At 40.4% G+C, this 22,748-nt stretch overlaps 1 protein-coding gene across 8 annotated transcripts in view; it reads right to left on the bottom strand.

Annotated features, from left to right (window-relative positions):
* Positions 1 to 637: 637 nt before the first annotated feature.
* Positions 638 to 22,748, bottom strand: part of SPATS2L (spermatogenesis associated serine rich 2 like) — an 87,781-nt gene continuing 65,670 nt past the window's right edge. For 7 of the 8 annotated variants that reach the window (XM_075512180.1, XM_075512179.1, XM_075512184.1 and 4 more), the window contains 5 exons: positions 11,529 to 11,587; positions 7,946 to 8,055; positions 7,290 to 7,392; positions 3,918 to 4,138; positions 638 to 2,732 (listed from right to left, as the gene is read on the bottom strand). In XM_075512180.1, the coding sequence (XP_075368295.1) occupies positions 2,334 to 2,732; positions 3,918 to 4,138; positions 7,290 to 7,392; positions 7,946 to 8,055; positions 11,529 to 11,587 (892 nt within the window). In that variant the 3' untranslated portion in view covers positions 638 to 2,333. The remainder of the gene's footprint in view (positions 2,733 to 3,917; positions 4,139 to 7,289; positions 7,393 to 7,945; positions 8,056 to 11,528; positions 11,588 to 22,748) is intronic. The other variant, XM_075512187.1, reaches the window with a different exon arrangement.

Raw genomic sequence — 22,748 nt, 5'->3', positions numbered from 1 at the left:
AGATTTAGGATGAGAATACGGTTGATAACACACTGGTGTCTTAGTTGTTGCTAAGTGGTGTTTACACTGGTCAAAGACTTTTCAGCTTCCCATGCCCTGCCAGGTGCACAAGAACTGGGAGGGGGCCGGGGGGCGTTGGTCAGCAGGTGGTGAGCAATTGCATTGTGCGTCACTTGTTTTGTACATTCTTTTATCATTATTATTTTCCTCTGTTGTCCTTTTATTGCAACCCACAGGTTTTACTTTTTTTCCCCCCATCCCATTGTGGGGGGGAGGATGAGCAAGCAGCTGTGTGGTGCTTAGCTGCCGACACCTTTGGTGCCAACACCTGTGGTGCTTAGCTGCCGCCAGTCCTTTTGGTGCCCAACGTGGGGCTTGAACCCACGGTCCTGAGACTGAGTCTCACGCTCTACTGACTGAGCTATCCAGGCATAAGCCGTACCACTGTAACCCCACAGTGAGGTCACAGGTCAAAGTGTAAGGCAGCAGATAAATTTTGAAAAGCTACCTATCTGATGGGTGTGCACAACACAGATTCTGGAATTTCAGTTCCACTTACTCAAAAGATTCAGCTTACAAGCGTGACAGGTAATTAACTAGGATAGAAGCAGTGCTTGCAATGCTAAGAAAGCCAGTGTTTACCTATGCATGTTTATTTTTCTTTCACCACTCTTCCAGACGAAGACGAGTTATTTGCCTTTTAGAATCAGGTTTTACCAATATTCACATGTGGAAAACTGTATACAGATACCAAGAGAAATAAAAATAATCAAAATCGCCCATAAGGAATGCACCTTGCTCTACACTTTGAGATTATTTTTCAAGGGCCACAGAGGAAAAGTAAACCAGTCAGTACTACAGAAGCATGCAGTCAGCTAACAGAACTTAGGCAGAGGAAATCGGTAAAAAGCAACAGCAAACAATCACCTAGGAATAAACTTGTAAAGATGCACAAGCATCCTGCCCCTACTGACCCCAGTGGGAGGTCAGTCTTACTGACCTTTTACACCTGTCTGATTCTGACACTTAGGCCACTAGTTCACTTGATGCCAGGTCCGGATTCTGACACCTTACTCTGGTAAATAATAACTTGTAAGTACGTCCAGGATGGAGGCAGCTCTTATGGGAAGGTTCTGTTCATGCACTCGTGGCATTAGAATCTAGCTAAAAGCCAAAGCCTACTCCAATCCAAACTCAGCTGAACACCTCCCACTGATACCAGGTTAATTAAGCAAATACAATTTGAATAAGATCACAAAGGTTAGGCACTGCAAAGCAGCAAACACCAGAATATTTTAAAAAGAAGATTTTAATTTTTTGGAAGAAACAGGTTTTCTGAAATACAGAATCAGAACGTTAAGACTAAGTAAGATTTTTATTTTAATAGAAAACTCAGAAGAATGTAGTATCTGCTCAAGTATGTACCTCCAGATTCTGCTGCATGTTGCTGTAACAAATTTATTGGTCATAGCTCTCGTTATGGACAGATGGTTCCTACAGCAAAAATATAGAAAAATAATTTGGATTCAAGTCTAGAACACCTGCAACTTTTCATATGCAAAAAAATAAATCCAACTAGTCATAGAAAAGTGGCTGATAAGGATGGAGAATAGGGCTGTGCATCTGAATAGCCATGAATATATACATTCCAAACTTAAGACATGAGCATTTTTCCTCAGCCTCATAAAAATAGTTTGCCAATGAAAAATACCAGTATGTAATACATTTAATACAATTTATACTTGAATTTAAAGATCTCAGATTATGGAATAAAAAGCTAAAATCAAATGTACTGCTTTTTCAAATGTTCTTGTATATAACAATACTCTCTGTGTATACAGTGTGCATGCATGTACGCGTATACACGCATAGAAAGAAAGAGGTGTATAGAAATTTGCTGAAAAATTCTACAAGATTATCTGATTTCATTGCAGACCACAGCATACAGACTTCCTGGGATCCTTCTAACACAGGCTGCTCTAAGAAACAATGTTGACTGGTATAACCACATATCTACAACAGGTTTTTGCTATTATGAATTTAATTATAAATTTATTTTTCCAATCTAGATTTCATTTTTCTAAGAAGTAAATGCTGCTTTGGTAAGATGCTTCTGTACTGTCATGACAAAATAACTGTGAACATATTGGGCAAAGCCTTGAAAGTATGAATTAATTTTGATAATTACTAAGTAATAAAGATACCAACAAGTTTTAAGCAGCAACAGATTTAAAATGACTATGTTCTGACTTATTTGCTTCACCAACAAGCATCTCAAGCAAGAAACTGAAATGAAGAGATTACATTTCTCTGCCTGCCGACACTGTGACATTTTAAGCCACCAAAGTCACAGCTGGCACTGAAAGAACAGTGGCATCAGCAGAGACCTCCATCCTTGGAGGACATAAATTGCATTGTGACACCCTGCCAACACTGCCTTGGAAAGGCCTGTGATCTGCGGTGTCTGGTGTATGATGCTTTCGTCGGGTCTTTTCTGAATGTGTCGGATTCTCTGTGGTCCTTGTAGTTGTGGACTGCTCTTGATTTTTCATAGCTCCTTTATTTTTAGATCTGAAGCTGTTATGCTGCTGTCTTCTGTGTTCAGACCTGGAACCACTCTTTATATTATTTTGATCTGCCTCATTACTGGCACCTTGTGACTTAAGAGATCCATTGAGCCGGATGTTTTGGTGCTGTGGGTTGAATCTTCGTCTCTGGCTAGAAGGCCCATTCTACCAGAAGGAAATTGGATAACTGTTAGGTTATCTGAATCCTTCCAACAGGACAGGAAGTACAGCAATCAGAATTAACAAAAATTGCAGAATAAAACTTTCAGTGTAACTAGGAGAGGGAAAACACTATACAGTTTTGGTTGTTGCTGGAGCTCTCTGTTTATAATACTTAAACTGAACTATGAGTAACATGCTACATCTAAAGTAGCCTGGAAATACAGATGGCAGGTTCATCACTGATGCCAAATTAAAATCTTCCATGAGAATACAGAAAAGGGGATGAAATTCTAGACATCTCAACAACAGCAGTTAAGAAGCACTGAAGAACTTGATGCTGACTGATTTTTTCCAAAATCATGAAAATACCTTTCCTAGTAAAGTGTTATGTAAATACTACAGTAAGACTGCAGGAAGAACAGAAATTCACATGTAAATTCAAGTTAAGAACCCACATGGTGGGAGAGATGTCCATTGTGATATCTTGCTCAGAGGAAGCTTTGATCCTTAGTGGGAAGTGGCTGAATTGCTTTATTTGCGTGACTGCCAGGGCAGCTGATTCCATACCTGCACTGACATTATGTAATGCTCCTACATTTCCCTTCAGGCACCTCCTTGAGCCTAAAATCTCTACTGGGACAAAATTCAGACCAACTTCAGTGGCAGCTTTACCTAAGCACAACGGTACGAGGACATTCTAAGGTGCTCTTACAGTGAAATAGCTACCATATAGCACAATACTATAAGCTGTATTATACAGCTTCTGAAATAATATGCTTTTAAACCTGGCAGGATTCCACTTTCAAAGTCTATCTAATAATCATGCTTCAACAGCACATCAACTGATCATTTGTCAAGGATGAGGAATAAACGTTTCTCCATCGTAGCATGCAGGGCAATTAGCTATTATGGCGGGTTTTTGTTTTTCAGTCTATTAACTGCCACTAGTCACTTTGGAACACCAGACAGTGGTCTTTGCTGGTAAGGCATTTCTGGTATTTCCACCTTCTATGTTCACACTACCTTGAAAATGAAGCTGGAAAATACATACTTGCATATTTTCAAAAATTATGAATTAAATATGCAGACTGCAAAACAGTATTTGATTTTGTATTAACAACTTTCAATGCTGCATATTTTTCCGAAATTTTTGAAATAATTTAGTTTTGTTCATAACTGGTTTCTTACCTGCTTAGTTGCCGGGATTCCTTGGGAAGAAGATTCTGTAGGATTGGAAGGAAGATGACTTTGTACTTTAGTGCTGGCTGTTTTATTATCAGAGTTCTTGACATTACTAGAGGACTTCCGGGTGTGTGTATTTTGCTTGCCAGTTGTTGCATGCGACGTCATTGAAGCCAGCACTGAACTACATGGTGTTCTTGAGGAATAGTTGTTCTTTGGGTGAGAAACTATAAAAAAAGTATTCTGTGTTATCAGTTAAATGATCAACACCTAAACATAAGGCTGTATTCTTACCCTGCTTACAGTTAATTTTGGTAGCATCGTTCCAGCCTTACTTTAAATAATGAAGTAAGCTAGGTAACTAGGGTTGGAATTAGGCCGTAGCGTTTCACTTCCGTGAAACTGCCTCACCGTGAAGCACTTCTGGAGACAAAAGAGCCAATGTGGTGGAACTGCGCTAAAACTGGAAGGAGCCTGGCAGAAGGCTAGGCTTTGGTCATCCAAGAAAACTTTTCAAAACTCGTGGCACCTATTGGTTTGCTTGCGAACTTTTAACCAGTTGAGCTGAACACATGTGCTGTCAAGGACTGCCCCCACGCGCTGCTGTCCTATCAGTAATGCTCCTGACAGGAGTCTTGCAGGCAACGAAGGAAGCAGCACGGGAAGGAAGAGAGTGGTACGCCAGTAACTCTCCCGACTGCTTGAGGTGAAAGGAAGTTGTGCCTGCAGACACCACAGACTAAATTCGATTTCAAATTATTCTTTGATCATGGAAGGCTGGAGAGGCTGATGTTTGCTCTCTATGTATGTGCTAGCTACAACACAGGTAGCAGCCACAAAAGCTTCCTTAGTATGTCTAAGTATTTTTTAAGAAGAGGAGGAAAAAAAAGTCTAGTGCCTGTTGCTCATTGCTCTCTAGGGAGATGGTTAACAAAGGTTCTTCTGTACCATGGATATCTTATAAAAACTGGAACTGAATGCAATGCACTAATCCACTTCACGTAGAGCATGGCACTCAGCACCATCAGGAACCACTATTGCTCATCTCAGAATATCCTGTGCCCTACTTCTTAGTATTTTGAGGCTGTCTGATTTCTTAACCACTTCCATGTCTGGATGTGAAGTGCGCCAAACAAATCCTTGATTCCTACGTCTCTGCATTTCCACAAGCTCTTCAAGCTGCCTACTTCTGTGCAATGGCCCCTAGGCAGTCTCAAAAAGGACTCTGAGGCTATTGAAGTAAAGTTCTTGATCTTAATTTGCTGTTCTGATTTTTCTGATTATGGAAGTTTCCTGCTTCCTTCTGGTACAGATGACAAACCAGAGGCTCACTTCAGTGAGACACCTGCTGTTTTATCTAAGAGGTACTTCTGTTTTCCAGTTTTAGTACAAAGAAAGATGCGGAATAATTTTAGCCACTGAGCATCATCTGTTAGGTTTTTTGAAGCTCTTATTCACTTACGCCAAGATCAGCTATTTCTCCCACTAGGTGTCCTCTTCAGAAAAACAATGCAATGATCTGCACAATGAACTGAATTTTCTGTCCTAAGTTCAGTGAGGCTGGCTGTCACTGAATTCTACTACTCTCTCGTCTAAAATAGACCGCTGCACATGGAAGCCCATATAAAAACCCAGGTACTTGTCATAAAAATGTATTGTTAACAAAAAAGATGTACAAGGAAGGGATACCACCCACCATCAGGCATTCTGGATATATGTCAGTCCAATTATTTTTGTTTCTTCCTGTCCTTCATTCTGAGTGTATGCTGCCTACCCTCTTCACATGCTAGAACATGCCTTCCTTTGCACAAGCTCTGTGGTTTTGGTTATTGCTTTTGTTAAAGCCCGCAACAGTGGCTGTTCTTAGCTATAGGCCGGGTATAATCTCTGTTTGAGGGGTATTCGCAGCTCATAGCAGGGTATAGGCCTCATTGTGAGGTGCTCCAAACAGAAACATCTTTTGCACTGAAGAGCTCTTATCAAAGACATGCCAACAGCATGAGTTGCTCATCTAAGGTCACTGAGGGCAGATTAGAGCTAAGTTCTTCAGACAGCCAGTACACTATCAGTCATTTGTAAGATGGCACTGCTTCCCTGCTAGTAGCTGTTCTTTTGACTTCACTGACCCGATTTCAACAGGTCTGCATCAAACTATGCTTAAGTAATGCTTTACTGAAATGAGGTATAAATAATTAACTTGCAGAATTAACTGCAGCTGGAAGTTATTTAGGAAAGTAGTTCAGTGAGTTTAAAAAAATAGTCTATGGTTGTATCAATAGCAGCTGGGGTTATATTAGTCAGGATAATCTTTACAGAACATTCAATCTCTTAAGCTTCAGGGTGTGCGATAGGGTCTATGAGGGGACTGTGAACAATCAGATGCATTACTGGGAAGCTTATGCCTTCCTTTGAAACATCCTGGGTTGGCTTCAGTGAGAGACAGGATATGGGGTGAGATGGCTCTTCAAAGTGTTCTGCAAAAACAATTCTTATGGTCTAATGAAAGCAGTCAGTTCTTCAGCTGTGCAGTCAGAATATCGTATTGGCAGGCTGTGTGATATTTTTTCTTTTTTCTATTTCTAGTAACTCCTTGAAAACATTAATTATTTTTCTTCCCAAAATTGTTTTCCTTCCGCCAAGACGCACTAGTTCAGAATTGTGTTAACAGTTTTTCTCCTGAGTGATGGTACTGATGGGATATCATGGGACAGGGTAACATTTGGGGCAAAGCATTATAGCATTTACTTTTTTTTGGGGGAAAAAAAAGCATGACAAAGATGAGAAATAGGTTATCTCGTATTTTGCAACAGGGACATGATACTTGGAGCAGAAAATGAACCTGAATTTCCAAGCAGAAGAGCAGATGATTTGGAAACAGGAACATTTGGGACTACCTTTACCTCCTGAAGAACCCAGTGAATACTGTTATAAAGCTGAGGAGTTACTTTCTAGCAGGAGAGATCTGAATTGGTCTCATAACATTATGCTTACACAGAGAAGCTTCTGATTTACTAGTTATTCATAAATTACTGAATTTGAGTGTTCCCCAGAGCTGACTTATTTCCACTTGGAAATCCTGTTTAGAAGGAAAACTCCAACTGATCTGAGTAATACCTGGAAATCTCTGACAAAGAGGGCACTGTGCACATGCAGATGGACTGTGCAGCACATGCACAGTGAGTCTAACATGTTGCATACTGTAAAGTTGACTCGTGCATGTTCAGCAAGCCTGCTGCATCCAGATATACCACTCATGTCAGGCTTGCTGCACACACACACGCTGGCAGTACACATGCCATTATTTCTGCCGGCACTTCCTGACCAGGTATGTGGAACACCATGTTCTGAGAACTTCGGTGAGAAATCACCAGCACTTACTTTCTCCACAGAGCTGAATTTGGGTCTTCAGCTGTTCTGTATCACAGGAAAATCGGGCAGACCTGCCCAGCTCTTCATCATATTTCCGTTCACTCACAAAGTGCTGCAAAAATACAGACAAATTAACAGTGATTGGCATTCTGAGCAAAAGACTATATGGATGGTACAGAAACCAATCAATACTTATCTGAAGTTCACTTTAAGGCTCAGCAAACTCTTGACCCTGCCCTGTAGACAGGATCTCTATGCAGAACCAAGTATTTTCCCATCCTTACCAAATTACATGTTCTCACAGGCCAGTGATGGGTGGATCACTCCCGCACTTGGGAAGTGGATCATTTCATCGGAGTATATGGATTTGATCACTGAACCTGAAACTATCAGGTTTACTTGTTAACTGGGTCTGATAAATGATACACAAACAGCAAAACTCCCCACTGCTCCGCTTAGGAGGGGATAGTTTACACTTCTCTGATAGCATCTGTACACTGCTCAGAGGTGCTCTAATGCTTTAAGAAGGTATGCTTTCCCCATGGAAAGCTAGTTACCCTTTGGCCCATAGCAGGAATGAACAGCCTGGGCATGTTAACATTGACAGCTCGCTCTTGACGTTTATGCAAACAGCTAAGACACCCAAGCAGAAGTGAATGCCTGACCTTAATTTCAGCCCTGAGTTCAGACAGTTGTGCTTCAGCCATCTGACTGGCTAGGTCCGTCAGTCTCTTCAGCTCCTCAGCTTTCTTCTGCCGAGCAGTCAGGATTTCCACTGCCAAATACCAATACTCAATAATTAATGCTAGGAAGGTAAATTGCTCTGTAAATTCATTAGTCTTTGGGCATTAAGACTGTACATCACATGTGAGACAAACACACACATCTCAGACCACCGACTTCAACTGGACTTCCAGTATGCTGCTTGCACAGATGAAGTCCATCAGCATATTTCACCAAACTGCCTGATGTTGAACAAGATCTGGAAATGGGATAGCTGCCAGAAAATCCAAGTTAAACCAATTCTTCAGCATTTAGACAAACAGAGGCAGAGATATGTTTTGAGTTTTCCAGTGCTTTATTTTTAAGCACAAAATCAGGGAGCCTTCCATGGAGACATGGAAAGAAGCATTACATTGAGTCAACAGCCTGTTTCTGAAAACATGCTATATTTTATTTACACAGGGGCATTTCAGTTCCTCTGAAAAAAAATCTGTTCATATATCATTTACATTAAAATCACCAGCATTGCAATTTTGCTTTTGAGTACAGAATATGCAGTTACCATTTCTACAGCAAAGCAGTATTACAAAGGCCAAGAGTCTTTATGAAAAAATACTAAATATTTACTACTGCCCATCCTGTATATTTTATATAAGGAAGGGGTGAATAGTTACGTTCTTACAGGAAAAGATTAACCATGAACCACAAAGCAACAGTCCACTCACATGCAGGATAATATGACATTACAATTTTGGTGGAAAATTAAATATATGCAAACTCTATCACCTACAGGGTGACTCAGTGTAAAAGCAACAACTGATTAATTGGCTGATGGGACCAGCACTTATGGCAGAGAGGAAAGATAGTATCTAAATGTAAAATAATAACAATCATAGTCTTTTGTCTAGAGCTTATGCCTACAGGCAGGGTGAGTGGTAGCTGTTGTGAACTATCCTAAGGCCGCAGACTCCATTACAGCTGTGGAGACTTTGGCTTTGCCTTCTTTTGCCACAAATTTCCAGAGCAGACTTGGCAAGTCACCTAACCAGCTCTTACTTTGTAATGCCATTTTTCAGGTGAGAATTAATGATATTGCACAGAGCGTTTGTTTCTCAACCTATTATCATTTATTTAATCAGATGGCACCTTCTTTTGAAAGTATTATACAATCATAGAATAGTTTGGGTTGGAAGGGACCTTTACAGGTCATCTAGTCCAACCCCCCTGCAGTGAGCAGGGACACCTTCAACTAGGTCAGGTTGCTCAGAGCCCAGTCCGACCTGACCTTGAATGTTTCCAGGGATGGGGCATCTACCACCTCTCTGGGCAACCTGTTCCAGTGTTTCAGCAAGTATGGCACTGTCCAGCAGGCACAGGGAGACAGAGCTATGGCTGTACAGCTGCGTGGGAGCAACCAAACCATATGACAGAGGAGCGTGTGTCACACAGGGCAGGGAAGGCGCAGGGTGGCTATGGTTCCTTTAGCCCTGTTGGTAAATCTGTGCCTACGTTATTACTTATGCTAAGAACAGGTGTGTATATCTCTCTAGCTGATCTTTTAATTTCATTTTTGTGGAATACGGTCTACAAGTCTGAGAAACCTTTATCAGATTAAATGAACAGTTTACTACCTGTTTTTCTTTGTTCAGTAGTTCTACTTTATTGCTTATTCTAGGTAATGCTAATATTGTTTCTCCCCAAGGCCAGCATCCCCTTTGCTGAAGTGACTGACCAAACCATATGATCTCATCTCATACTGGCACTTATCTCCACATGAGATGCCAGTCAAATACCCATTTTTTTAAAAAACTGAAATTACCACATTTGAAAATTTTCCCAGTATTGACAGTAAGAGTAAGATTACCCACTGTAAAACAGTCCTCCAGTGCAGCAAAGAGATGTGAAAATAAATAATAATGTAAATCTTGGTTAGCACGTTACAGTCCTATAACAACTTTCTGCCTAAAGTTCTGAAGGCACTTTACAAGCCTACAACAGCCTTAAGAGACAGCAGAAACTACACTGTTAAAGACAGGTACAAGGGCCATCCAGTGTCACACGTGGAGTTGGCATGAAAGCAGGGAAGTAGAACCTGCCACGTGCAAACGCAGCACTTCGCATGCCCGTAGATAAGAATTAGGTTTACTTTCCACAAAAATTACTACTATACGTGGCCAAGGTTAATGAAGGGGGTCTATGATACCATCAGCCCTGGATGGTGGATTTCAAAAATGTGGTTTTGTTTATGCAGTTAGGGCTTAGATCCATGTCTGCTGATATCAATGGAAATTTTACCACTGGTTTTCCTGGGAGTGAGTGTATGCCCTGTAGCTGATCATGGCTACCTGGTCTCTGCAGGTAACCAAAAAGCTGCTGATGTGTTTCCATCCACAACTCCTCCCCAGAATAATACAGAACTCCAAATCTGCATCTATTTCATGTTAGTACTAGAAAAGTTAGCATACAAAATTCCAAACACAAAACTAATGCCAGTCTTTGCTGTAACAACTCATACCTCTTAGTTTCTACATGTATATGACTGCAAGAGTCTTAGCTAGCAACAAAGGATTTAGATTTTTTTTTTTTTTTTAATTTAACTAGTATACATCTGTAAACTAAGTGAGAGTTCTAAATGCAAATGAAGCATTCAAGGATGTTACATATATTTGTGACCCTCCTTGGGAGGGCCTTAAATTCACAAATCAATACAAGGACTGTATGCATATGTAGCAGTGATATTTTCATCTGCCAGGCAAAGTATCATTCTGACAATATTTCGGTTATTCTTCAGTTTCTTACTAAGCGCTCTCTATTGAAACGCGTTCCCTTGATTACTAGGCCATGAATACCATATCTCAGATGGGGTATAAGACATATATTGTGGTATCCTAATACATGGCTCATCTTGCTCTTTTTTTCCCAAACCAGAATATATACACCTTCCCATGCAAAAACCAGAGATGACAAAGCCTGGAATCAGATCAACGCCCACAAATTATTAAGAAAACAGATTCCAGTAAACAGCTGGTTTTTCACTTTTTACTATTCTAAGTCATAAGCTTGATCACTATTCCTTAAAGTTATGCAAGGACACACAATAACCTATTCCCCTAGTAATTTCCAGTATTCTAACTCATATATATATATATATAAAAAACATAAGCAAACAGTGATTAAAAAATGGAAATGAAGTAATCAACAAACCATAGAAATAAGGAAAAAAAAAAAAGAGTAGTCAAAAAGCTCTGGTAAGTAAGCAGAAGGAATAAATCATTTAAATCTAACTTCATATGAACTTTTGATTTACCTTAATTTCATAATATTGAAATTTTGATGCACAGTCCTTATAGACAGAAACTATACAGAAACTATCCTGAACATCGAAGACTTATTTGATTGTATACATATACAATGAAAGATGCTGGAACACTGCTAACCAAATTTACGTACTGTGTAATTTTCTGCCAAACAAAACAAATGTTTCCGTGACTATTCCAAAAGTACCCTGCATATTTTTTTACTTACTGGCTTCTTCTTTAACTTTATCAATTTCTGCCATTAATGACACTTCTTTGTCTACGATGCTAAAAAAGGAAAAAGAAAGAAAGAAAAAAACCACAATTTAATCCATGCTAGAACTCCATCAAAATCAAAAGCTGTAACTACACAAAGACTTCAGACCTTAGTTATGGGCAGTTTTGAAATTAATAAGGCTTAAAAAAAATGGAAGCTGGAGAAACAGCTAGGCAAACTGACTAAAAAAATTTAGTGATAATCAATGTATGCTGATTTATACAAACATATTGCATGTTGATGTGTCTGCACAGATGTGGAAGTCACTCTGATTTACCTCTTCAGCACTACCTGAGCACAGGAGTCCTCAAATGACTAAACAGTCTCTTTCCTAATTAAGCCAGATATACCATTGCTGCTACCCAGAGTAATACAGCTTAGCTCTCAGTGCAATATTAAGAATAAAACAGAATTAAAGCCATGTGGAAAGAGGTCCTTCTCTTCCTTAAATAGAGATATTCTTGCAAAATACGTCAGGGTAAACAAGAAAATGGTTTGCGATGTAAATAAGCATGAATGTATCTCCATAATAAGAGATCAGCTTCCTTGCCTCCCATTCTCTCCTGGACTGGGAAGGTGTGGTTCCACTTTTACCTGGCCTTCCTAAAGGTCTTGTGTGCCTCTCCTTTCACAAATCTCTGGTGTGCAATTCCTGACAGTGCTTTAAGCTGTCAAAGTGCAAACTGATCAGGTGGGTCTACTGAGCGCAGACAGTGGGTCTGGTAAATTGTTCCATCATCAACCCAGCGACATTGTTCAGTGAAATAACACTGCTGCAGAATGCTCTCCAGTGGATAATGCTCTGGTGTGCCACTCCATTTTCCCCTCACTAGATTATTCTTAGTCATGTTCACGTTTAATGAACACCACCAATGTTAATGTTTTGTTTGCATAAGTGAGTAAACTCAAGCAGCTGGGGGGAAATAGCAAAAAGTAGGTCAAACACCAGGAGTAAATCCAGGCACACGCTCAAGAGAAGAGTGGAATTCTCAACCCTTTCAGTAAAATCACCCTTAAATGTAAGCTTTTGTACCCAGTGAAGACACTCAGTTATATATGAACTAGCTTCCATCAGAAGGAAGATGTTATAGAAAACTCAAGAACAAAACATTTGTCTAGAAGGCCCTTAGCAAGAAAGGAAAGATCCTGCGGAGTTTAGTGGGCAGCAATCAAAGACAGAAGACTTACAGAGGAGAGAAGGACTGACGGGTTGTTAACTAAAACGGGAAAGATTAGGGAGCGGGCAGCGTGGGGAACACATGGCAGATATACAGCTGACTCAACCAGAAATTTACCAGCTAGAACACGTTCAAGTGCCATGCAGCCTTCCTTGAAATCTTCCCATAAATTAACCAAGCTCATACAGGAGGTTTGCAACAGAAGTTCTGCAGAATCCTACCCTTGGGTTTTAACAATCAACCATGCCACCTTTAGAGAAGGAGAGGCTGCTGCCTTCACACTGCCTCCCAATAGCCAACAAGAGGGACAGAAGCAAGTTGGCTGATCGCAAAGGATGCAGCATAAGATTGCAGCGTAACACATTTTTCTGTTTCATACATATAAACAAGACTCAAAATATTGGTTTGGCCTGCCAGATCAATTTAGTGTGACCTACACACCAGAGGAAATAAAACAGCAGGGTTTTTTATGGTAGAGCAAATCAGTTAAGAGGCATACTCTTACAATGAAAGGACATACTTGTTCCAGTTGGCCCTCAATATTCTCCAGACATAAGCATTAAGCTTGGACTCCAAATAGGCAGGTGATGATTCCAGCTTGCTAATCTAAATAGCGATAGCTTTTCAAAATTAATCTATTTTCAATTAGCTTTTGTAACTGCACGGTATAATAAACTTCCTTGGCTTTCACAGCAGGTGGCTGAAATGAGTCTTGCAAGTTCTCACCTGTTTCTACCCTCCACAAAAAAAGAGATTTTAATGGTCTTTAGTATTTTCTCCTAAATTTAAAGTCTGCATGTTTTTGCTTTTGCTGTTTCTGTTACAAAAGTGCCTCCCTAGTGTACTACACAGATTGCATAAACATAAACTTTTGGCTGGAAAAAATATTCGAGCAACGAGCTCATGACAGCAGAGCTCATCAGAACTGTGTTTTGGCCCAGTTCATTCCATGACTTTCCTCTCCCCACTCCAACAACAGATCCTTGCTAAACTGCTTGGCCCCTAACATTTTATTTTGATGCCAAATAAAAACACTTTTAATACCAGAATGAGAACAAGGCCATAGCAGTCCTAAATTTATCATATTTTATCATCAGATCTCATCTGTTACTAGACAGTTTTCCACTCCTAATGTTTTAGTGTGGTCTCTGATGAACATTTCAGGAAAGTGTTTAGATGTTGCAGTAGTAGAGGCCAGGACTCTGATGAATTTGATGGAGAACAACCCCCTGAGTACTTCCCTTCTATCTACAAACTAACATTGGGAAAACTAAAGAATAAAACAAGAGAAAGTGTTTGGTGCCTTTGTCAATATGAGACTAGTTGATGTGATAAACCAGGTTTCTTTAATAGACAGATCTTCATGGGGTTGCCCTTCCCTGAAGACAATGCAGCTGTACTAACTTATACCAGCTGAGGACACGGACTCTGTGTCTCTCAACAAAAGGAAAGGAACATACTAATTCTCACCTGGAAGCGTACAGCTACGTTTCTCAGCTTGGAAATCATGAACTACCATATGTCATGGAATAATGGGGGAAGTTAATGTTTCTTTAAGAATGTCATAGGGCAACCAGCGCTAGGAAATGCTATGTTTCTTCTTAGTTCACATAAAGGTCAGTTATTAAGGAAACAGAGTAGGAATCAATTTGATTCCTTTCTAGTCACATAGAGCACTTCAGTGCAAAACTGATGAACTCCTCCTCCATCAAGAACTTAGCAAAGTTATAAACAAACAAAAATGACAGCCAGAAAGCTAGAAATCCAGATTGGAAAAAAAAAAAAGATGAAAAAACAAATACAAAAAGAAAACTACATGCTAACAGATATAGAAGGAGAAAGTACAAGAACACCATGGAAAAATCAATGGATCAAATCTTGTCTCTTGTTCCTGCTAAGATCCCACTGTTTTCACATGAAGTTCAGAGAGCCACTTAAGCTGAACAGCTTCTTAACTCATGAGAAGTTTAACTGGTTTTAAAGTATTTTCTGGAATAATGCCCTACTCAGCCTCAATAGGATGATCATGATCAGACCACAGTCTTAGCATTACTGAGAACTGCTCAAAGCTCAGCTCAGCAATGCCTCCTGGGAATGCATTTTCTTTCAATGCTTCTTAGTGTCCACTCAATAGCAAAATGTTATACCAAGCTGGTACACTCCAGTGCACAGCCTGCAGCCACTGGTCTGCTGTGGAGAACTGGAGACTGGGTGCTAGAGGAACTTTCTGCACACTCGCATATCACCAGGTCTGGGCTCTAGCAGAGCAAGGAACAGAATGCATTTCAGATCTAAAGACACCTCAGGGAAAATGTTCTACAAATTCCTTCCTCTCTAGTTATGCCATTTCTCTTGGGTCTTCTGTCGATGTTAGGAACCATTAAAATCAGAAACATGCTTCTTTAGCTGAGGTTCTGGAGAGATAATACCCTTATAAATTTTTTCTGATTACTCCCAGCACTAACATTCTATCAGGCTTCAGCCATCCCTTCTCCTTCCCTCTAACATCAGCTCTTAAATATATTCCATATTAAGTATATTCCATATACTATTTGAGACTCCTATGACAAACAGAACTTGGCACCACCACTTCCCTCTCTGAATGTACCTGAATCCATGCCCTTAATTATCAGTCCGTAGGATCCCCTGCTGTAGTAATATTTGCCAGTTCTGCTATAAGTGTTCAGGTTTTTATGGTACATTTATAATACTCACTGGAGCAAATACTGGGACTCAAATCCCCTCTCCCATTGACCAGGTTCAAGGACAGATCTGAATCAAGTAAGTATTACATTCCATGACTGATGCTGGAGCGAAAACAGAGTAACACTACTACCTCTTTCTTTTCTGTCTCCCTTTGCAACACTTCTCTTCTGAAAGGACTGATTCTGTTCTTCTCTTACCCCTCACTTTTTCAGGATCAGGGCCTGGGTACCAAACTCTAGCTATCAGCATCATATCATTGTTCACCGCAGGTGAGTATCTGTAATTTGGAGCACAGGATTCAGCACTGTTTGATTTTAATTATCCAGACGAAATTTTGAGGTGGGGTTCAGGAAGGAGACAATTTTTTTGAAGGAACACAGCAAGGCAGAGGCTTAAGATAGAGGACATGCAAATGGAGCCAGAACACAGCCAGTGCTCGTGCTGCAGAGATATGAGACGCAGCAGGAGAGAGAGCAGCTCTCTAGGATTCATTTTGCTGAAGCGATTCTGAAAGCAAGAGCATAAGCATCCTATTCCTGGTCAAATGGACAGTACTTGCGCCTTGGACTTAAGCCGGCAGAATTCACACTAGTGTACAATGGGAAAAGAGCTGCAAACTGCAATGAGTTGCCGGCACAGCAATGATAGGGGTAAATTATGCTGACAGCTGCCTCATTTCACAGTTTCATACTCAGAACAAATTCTGAATTTGTTCTGACATTACTGGAAACAAATTAATTGTCCTCTAGTTTACTGCATGAAATTCAGTGCTTGCACAGTGAAAAAGAAAATATCTTTTCAGTCAGCTGCAATACCTCAAAATACCACTAAAATGATTAAAGTTATTAGTGCCTCTTCAGAAAAGCTGCTTCAGATTGCCAGGCTGGCTGATTTATAGCTTTACTGGATGAGAATCAGAAGGGTTCCAGATGACCAGAATCTTCTCTTTCCTTCTGCCTCTTCTAGGCATTATGATAAACCTATTGTGCCTGAAGAGATGGGGAAATAAAGAGACCAAGCTGACATGGAGGCAAGCATGCTGACACAACTCACAAAGGTAAGCCACAGCTGCATAGCGCAGAGATTCCTGTTAAGAGTGTAATTCAAATAAGTCCTTTCAAAACCCTGTTAAACCCCCTAAAATGCCAATTTTCTCCTTGAGGTGTTTAATAAGCTTCACTCTCCCCTGCACCACCTTTGTGCAGTTTGAGAATGAATGTTGTTTTGGAGACCAAGGAAGACACAGTCAGCTGTGGCATTCTGAATGACTTCATCTGGAAGGGGGAAAGAGCCATTTTTTCATGGGCACCCTCTGGGGTCTGGTTCAGCAGGTGAGATGCTGGAACACTGAGGTACAATTAGAGTCCTTTTTTCATGAGGAAGGGAGTTAGTTGTGGGACACTGCTGTTTGACAGCTTAGGCTTCAAAAAATACAACACAACATTCTCCAGTGACTTCGCTCTGTCAGCGGGCTTTGGAACAGACCCCAGTAGCTCCTTTAAGTTGCACTGGTTAACAATCTGCTGACAAACTCAAGCAAGTTTAAGGGACGTTAGTACTCCCACTGTCTCTGCTATATCTGAGCTGAGGTTACATGCAAATTCATGGGATAGTCCTGATAAGCTCAGCATTGGTCTTTAAGCATTATGCCTTATTTCATGTACACATTTCCCTTCTAGCATGAACATATTTGACTCACAGGTGAGGTGAAAAGACAACTGATAAGAACCTCTAAAGCCAGTTGTGTATTTCACAAAAGAATCCCCCATGTCAATCCAAAACCCAGAACTGTCCCTGTCAAACTTTCAGCACAAGGAACTAGAATGATGTGACAAGAATGTAAATATAAAGCCCAATCACCTGTAATGGGCAATTACAAGCTTTATAGGATTACTGAATAGCCATGCTATTTTGTAATTGGAGAAATGATACTTTAAGGTTTTTTTATATTAATAAACCTGTGGGAAAAGCTGTTGTTACTTTACATATTTTGCAATATCTCAGTAAATTATATTCTTCCAGTATTAGCTCAATACTATTTAAATGTTCATTGTGCTTGAAGGCTGTTATTTGATCACTGTATTAGCATATGCACAGTGTTTACACAGCAAACCAGATTACATGAATTTTCATTCTGATCACAAATACAGTCTGACAATAAGCAGATAAACAAAAGACAGAATAAATCAATTTCACTGAAATCCATCCCTCTGCAGCATACCACCTGGTGAAAGTAAAAATGCCTGAAGGCTTTTAGTTATTCAAGCTTATTTTGTGTTATGCTTTATCTGCCTTCACTAACATTGTTCTCTTTAGCAGCCAGCTAGCACAGTGGGGCCTGCTAAAGCCATCATAATTAAAGGTCTATTTGCATTTTTATTTTAAGATCTCTTTACAAACAATTAGAAATTTATTGCCTGATCATAAAAACTTGTTTAAGCTGAAAACTGACATTGAAAACGTCTTCCTGAAAGAACACTTCTAAATTTTATTTATTTAGAAATGAAGGCATCATATCAGGATTTGGCAGAGTTTTAACAATTTAACAATTAATATGCTAATGGCTTGTTAGCATCCTGCTTTTTTTTTTTTTCTTCACAAATTTGTAAAATATTTCTTTCCTATTTGAGTCTCAGTTCTGATAGGACTACAGAGGTATCTGAGTATCTTATGGGTTTTATATATTTTAGCCTAAACACACTCTGGCAAGGCAGAAGACTGTGGTCCCAGTTGTTAGGCTCCTGCTACAGAGGTGAGGGAACTTTCCCAAAAGCATCCTGGAAAGCAGCCACAAAGAAAGGAGAAGAGTCTGGCTCTTTCATCTAACACCTGTTGAAATTTTGAGATAATTATTCCCTTTATGTGTTTAATAAGTTAGATTTTTCCTTAGTCTGGCAACAATGAGATCAGAAAGGATGTATTTGCTTTTCATGCACAATGACATGCACAAAAGCAACAATCTACCTGCATGGCCCCAAAAAGCACGCGTGCTTATGTTTTACTGAGGATGACAAACACACCTATGAATGTCTGGGAGGGAAGAGGGGAGACACAAGGCCATAAGGTATGAACAACAGCCTAAGAGACAGTGTAATCCACCTTTGGATTTCACCTCTGTAATCTGTCTTCGCAAGCTTAGTAAAAAATACGGGGATGAAGCAAGTATCTGTAAAAGACAGAGGCCAGAAGGGGGACATTATGTACCTCATTGAAACCCAACACCCCCCAATTTAATGAGCTCTGTCTGTTCTCTCCACTCATACACAGCAAGGGTAATCCCAAACTGCTGGGGGTGCAAGAAGAGAGCAAGCACAAGCCCCTCTCCCAGTGCTGCGGCTCTGCATGCAGGTAGCCAGCCTGAGGCCAGAGCTGTTGGATCAGGTCCTCCCAGACCCCCCAGGCAGTAGAGGCAGGGCACAGGGGCCTCGGTAAAAGCACTGGTCTTTGAAAGTACCTGAAAACCCAGCTGGGTCCGAGGAAACCTAAATGCTCGGGAGACCATTTTTCCCTTCTCTGCACTGGCAAAGTTATGGACTGGATTCATGTGACTGATGGGCAAACAAGTATCAGAACAAACTGCAAGAGGATTTGAAAAATCTGTACTTTATAGGCATAAGGACTACCAAAGGTCAGATGGCAGACACGACACAGACAGAAGGCTAACGAGGACTGCCTGGAATGCAGAGAGAAACAGCACAAGAACTCTGTTTAGTGTAAAGCAATACCAGTCCTGGCCTTTCCAGCCATCTGCCCATGCTCTAAACTACCACACTGCTAACACAGGCAGCTCTTCATCTGGTGCCACTGATTCTGGGCTATGGGAAACAAAACCATCATCTTTACAGTTTACCAAGTAGGGTTCCCAGAATGGGGATGACCATGTTCACTCACTGCTCTTCAACTGTGAATACTGGCAGCATTGCTCATCACCCAGGACTGAGTTAGTACAGACACAACTATGTTCTCTCAAATGGCTTCTTCTCCCATTCAACCACTCCTCTGCTTTGACTTTAACTTAGAAAACAATAGAAAAACTGCTTTATCTTCCCCAAAATATACAGTACATGCTTCCTAGTTGTTCCCTGAATGTATTTTTAAATTGTTAGTATTGTCAAACTCCATTTTTCCAGCATTATGTCACTGTCAATTTTTTATCCAGCTTATGGTGGAGCTTTTGAGTGCTTTTTGTTCACTCAAAAAAATCAACTGTGTTGGTTTTCATGCTCTTTATAAAGCATTGGACATACCAATGTGTTTGAGATGCAAAGAGTAGAGGAGGCTTGTCTTTCTTGGGTCCAGTTCTGCATGCAGTGTAATTAAACCTGGCCCTTACTATTTTCTACAGACTATTTTCCATTCATGGTTGGAAGCAGACCATATGGGCAAGGAGCAGATGTTTCCTTTCAGTTCTCCATATGACTGTGCGGATGCCCAGTATGTGAAAATGATTTTCTGGCAAGAGGTGTTATGAGGAACTGTGGCTCCTTTTGTACTCTACACATTTCACTCAGATTTCCTGGGGCTCTCTTTTTATCCCCAAGATCATTATTCAGTCTCTTGGTGGAAAAGTGAAACACAATTATAGCATACGGGTTTTAACCTTGGCAACAAACGTCTCAAGTGCACTCTAGTGAGAGGGGAGTTCATCTAGCTTTTCTGACCTTCCCCTGCAACTTAAGCATGATTTGGTATTCTTCTTTTCCTTGCCCTACACTACTGTGAGACATGGCTATGCTCAGACATGTTTTACATCCAAGCAAAAGTGGAGCAGCTTATGTTCTCACTCACACAAAGGTGTTCCTGACAACCATACACCAAAGCTAGATGCAGCAAGAAGAAATACTGGCTCAGGGAGCACAGTTAGAAGGATTTTCCTCTTAACTTCCAGGTGCACATATGAATCTGAGGAAGTACCCTTCAGCTTGCTCTGCCCAGCACTCTCATAGCCTTGGGGAAAGCAATGTCACAGAACGCCCTGCAAGAGCAGGGGTGACGAGAGTGCTAGGTCACAGTCGAAGCAGAATCCACATGAGACTGCAAAAGACTTCTCACCGAGTGGGGCCAGGTGCCCTGCCTGGTCCAGCCCATGGCCTGTAAAATGCTCTGGTGTCTTCTGGCATGAAAAGCACTGCATAAAAGCAAGTCCTTATCACTTGTTCTAAGCATGCAGAGAATGACTCCAGTTGGCAGGAACTCCTGGGAGGCTCTTTAAGAAAGTAAGCCCACTGCAGTGTTTTTAAATAAACATCTTTCTGGAATTGTTTTTTGGCCCCATTTCATTAAAAAGTTAAATCCAGAAGCAAGCACTGCAATTTTTTTCCCCAAGCATGTACAGGTGTTCACAGCACACCTGCTCCATGCCACTCCTTTTTTAGATTGCGAGAGCATGGTATGCACAGTTTTGCCAGATAGGTGACTTTTTAAATAGCATGGTACTGACTGAGCATGTTCAGGAGTAACTTCCCTTCATCAGTTAGGTCAAGCTGTGACATACTGAGCCAGACAGAGACATGGATTTCCACTGGCAACTATCACTCAACAGTTTCTGCTGCTAAAAGGAAAAGTTCTTGTGAATCTTTCTGGTGAAGCTTTCAGGACATCTTAGGCAACATGCTGTTCATTTATCTCCATAATAATGGTTTCATATGCTTTCTGGAGGTAGGAGAAAGATATATGTTATCTTTGCACTTCTTCATCCTTTCTGTGATTGGTAAAATCATGAAAAGATTAAAAAAAGAAGGTTATTAGAAAGTCCAAAAGATTGCCGACTCTTGAAATGCAGTTTTGATTCTGACCTTGATAGTAAATGCAAAAAGAACACAAAAAGGGTCTTTTACCCTATTGCCAAAGGAAGAAAAAGAAAAACAAACCCAAGAGAGACAACAGAAAGTAGTATGTGTTTCAGCATTCAGCTGCAATACAAGATTAAAGCTTCTGACTTCATTTAGCTTCACTAAAACCCCTTAGGTGGCGACAGCTGTGTGTAACAGGAACCAGTCAAGCTCCCACCTAGGTTACAGTATTGAGCCCATTCAAGTATTCCCTGCAGTTCTGACTACAGACAGCACTTAGTTGCTGTTGTGCGTTTATCTGTTGTACATCTCAACCAGTCCACACTCCAACAGCAAGTGGGAGAAGAACTTTGCAAAAAGCTTTGGAATCACTATCACAAAGGAGACCAGATATCATTGTCACACCCTTGCTTTTGATTACTCCATAGCATCCTGGGAGCAACAGTTCAGCTGAATTGCTTCATTTTCCCTTGATAGACAAGCTGACTGTGCCACAGTGAAATTCCCATGCCCGAGGAGGGTGATAAATATGCAAGAGGCTGAGCGCTCACTTAATTACCTTATCCTCCCGCTACCACTAGTGATGCTTTGTTCAACTTTGAAGGAAGGAAACTGCCACGTAAATAACACAAACTAAACCGTTCAGCCCAGGAATACAATGTGTTGACTATATGAGGTTTGAAGCTGTATGTATCACTGGTTCTGGCGATTTCTGCTCAAATCCAGTGAATCTACAGCAGTTGGCAGCAAGTTTTTGTAAATGAGGCACTAAAGACAGCTCTTCCCATCTTTTTCAGAGTTTAAGCCACAAGGTCATAGGAAATATCCCAAATCTGTTTTTAATTTTAGCAAAGAAGGTGTTAAGTCACACATTTTACTGTTTAAACCAAATTTTCCCTTTGTTCATTTGAAGAAAAACCTAAATATTAGGCTTATGAGCTGCCAAAAGCAATGTAGCACACAATGAGATTTCCATAAACGTGTCCTGACATTATACTGTCCTTGTTGCCACGTTATGCTACGTGCATGAAATTGCTTTGTGAGGCCTGAATATTCAGAGCACAGATCTGTTACATTCTAGAGCTTCTGGCAGACTCCACTCCAATAATTTAGGCACTGAAGCTGCTAGGAGGTAAAATTAAATGAAGGCTATTCAAAAGTTTTCCAGGCTATTTTTCATCATTTTAAGTCTACTTGGATTTACATACTCTTTTGGGGTCATTTTGTCTTTTCCCCTATTAAGCTCACCTATTAAGCAACAGATTTTAGCATAGGCAATACACTTTAGTGTTTTTCAAGCTAAAACATGAATACATGAAAAATGAAGAATTTCAGTTGTGAATTTACTAATATAGCGCCTCCCCCCACATTCTTAGATCATAACAGAATTCTAAGCCTTTTCCATGACCAGGGCGACTATCATTTAAAGACTGAATTGACTGTGACTGCCTGCAAACAAGATTAGACATGTAAGTGACATCATATATTTTTAACAG

Source organism: Mycteria americana, chromosome 9 (genome assembly GCF_035582795.1).
Source record: "Mycteria americana isolate JAX WOST 10 ecotype Jacksonville Zoo and Gardens chromosome 9, USCA_MyAme_1.0, whole genome shotgun sequence".
NCBI lineage: Eukaryota > Metazoa > Chordata > Aves > Ciconiiformes > Ciconiidae > Mycteria > Mycteria americana.
The sequence above is the reverse complement of the archived record's forward strand: the minus strand, read 5'-3'. Positions and strand labels throughout refer to the sequence as shown.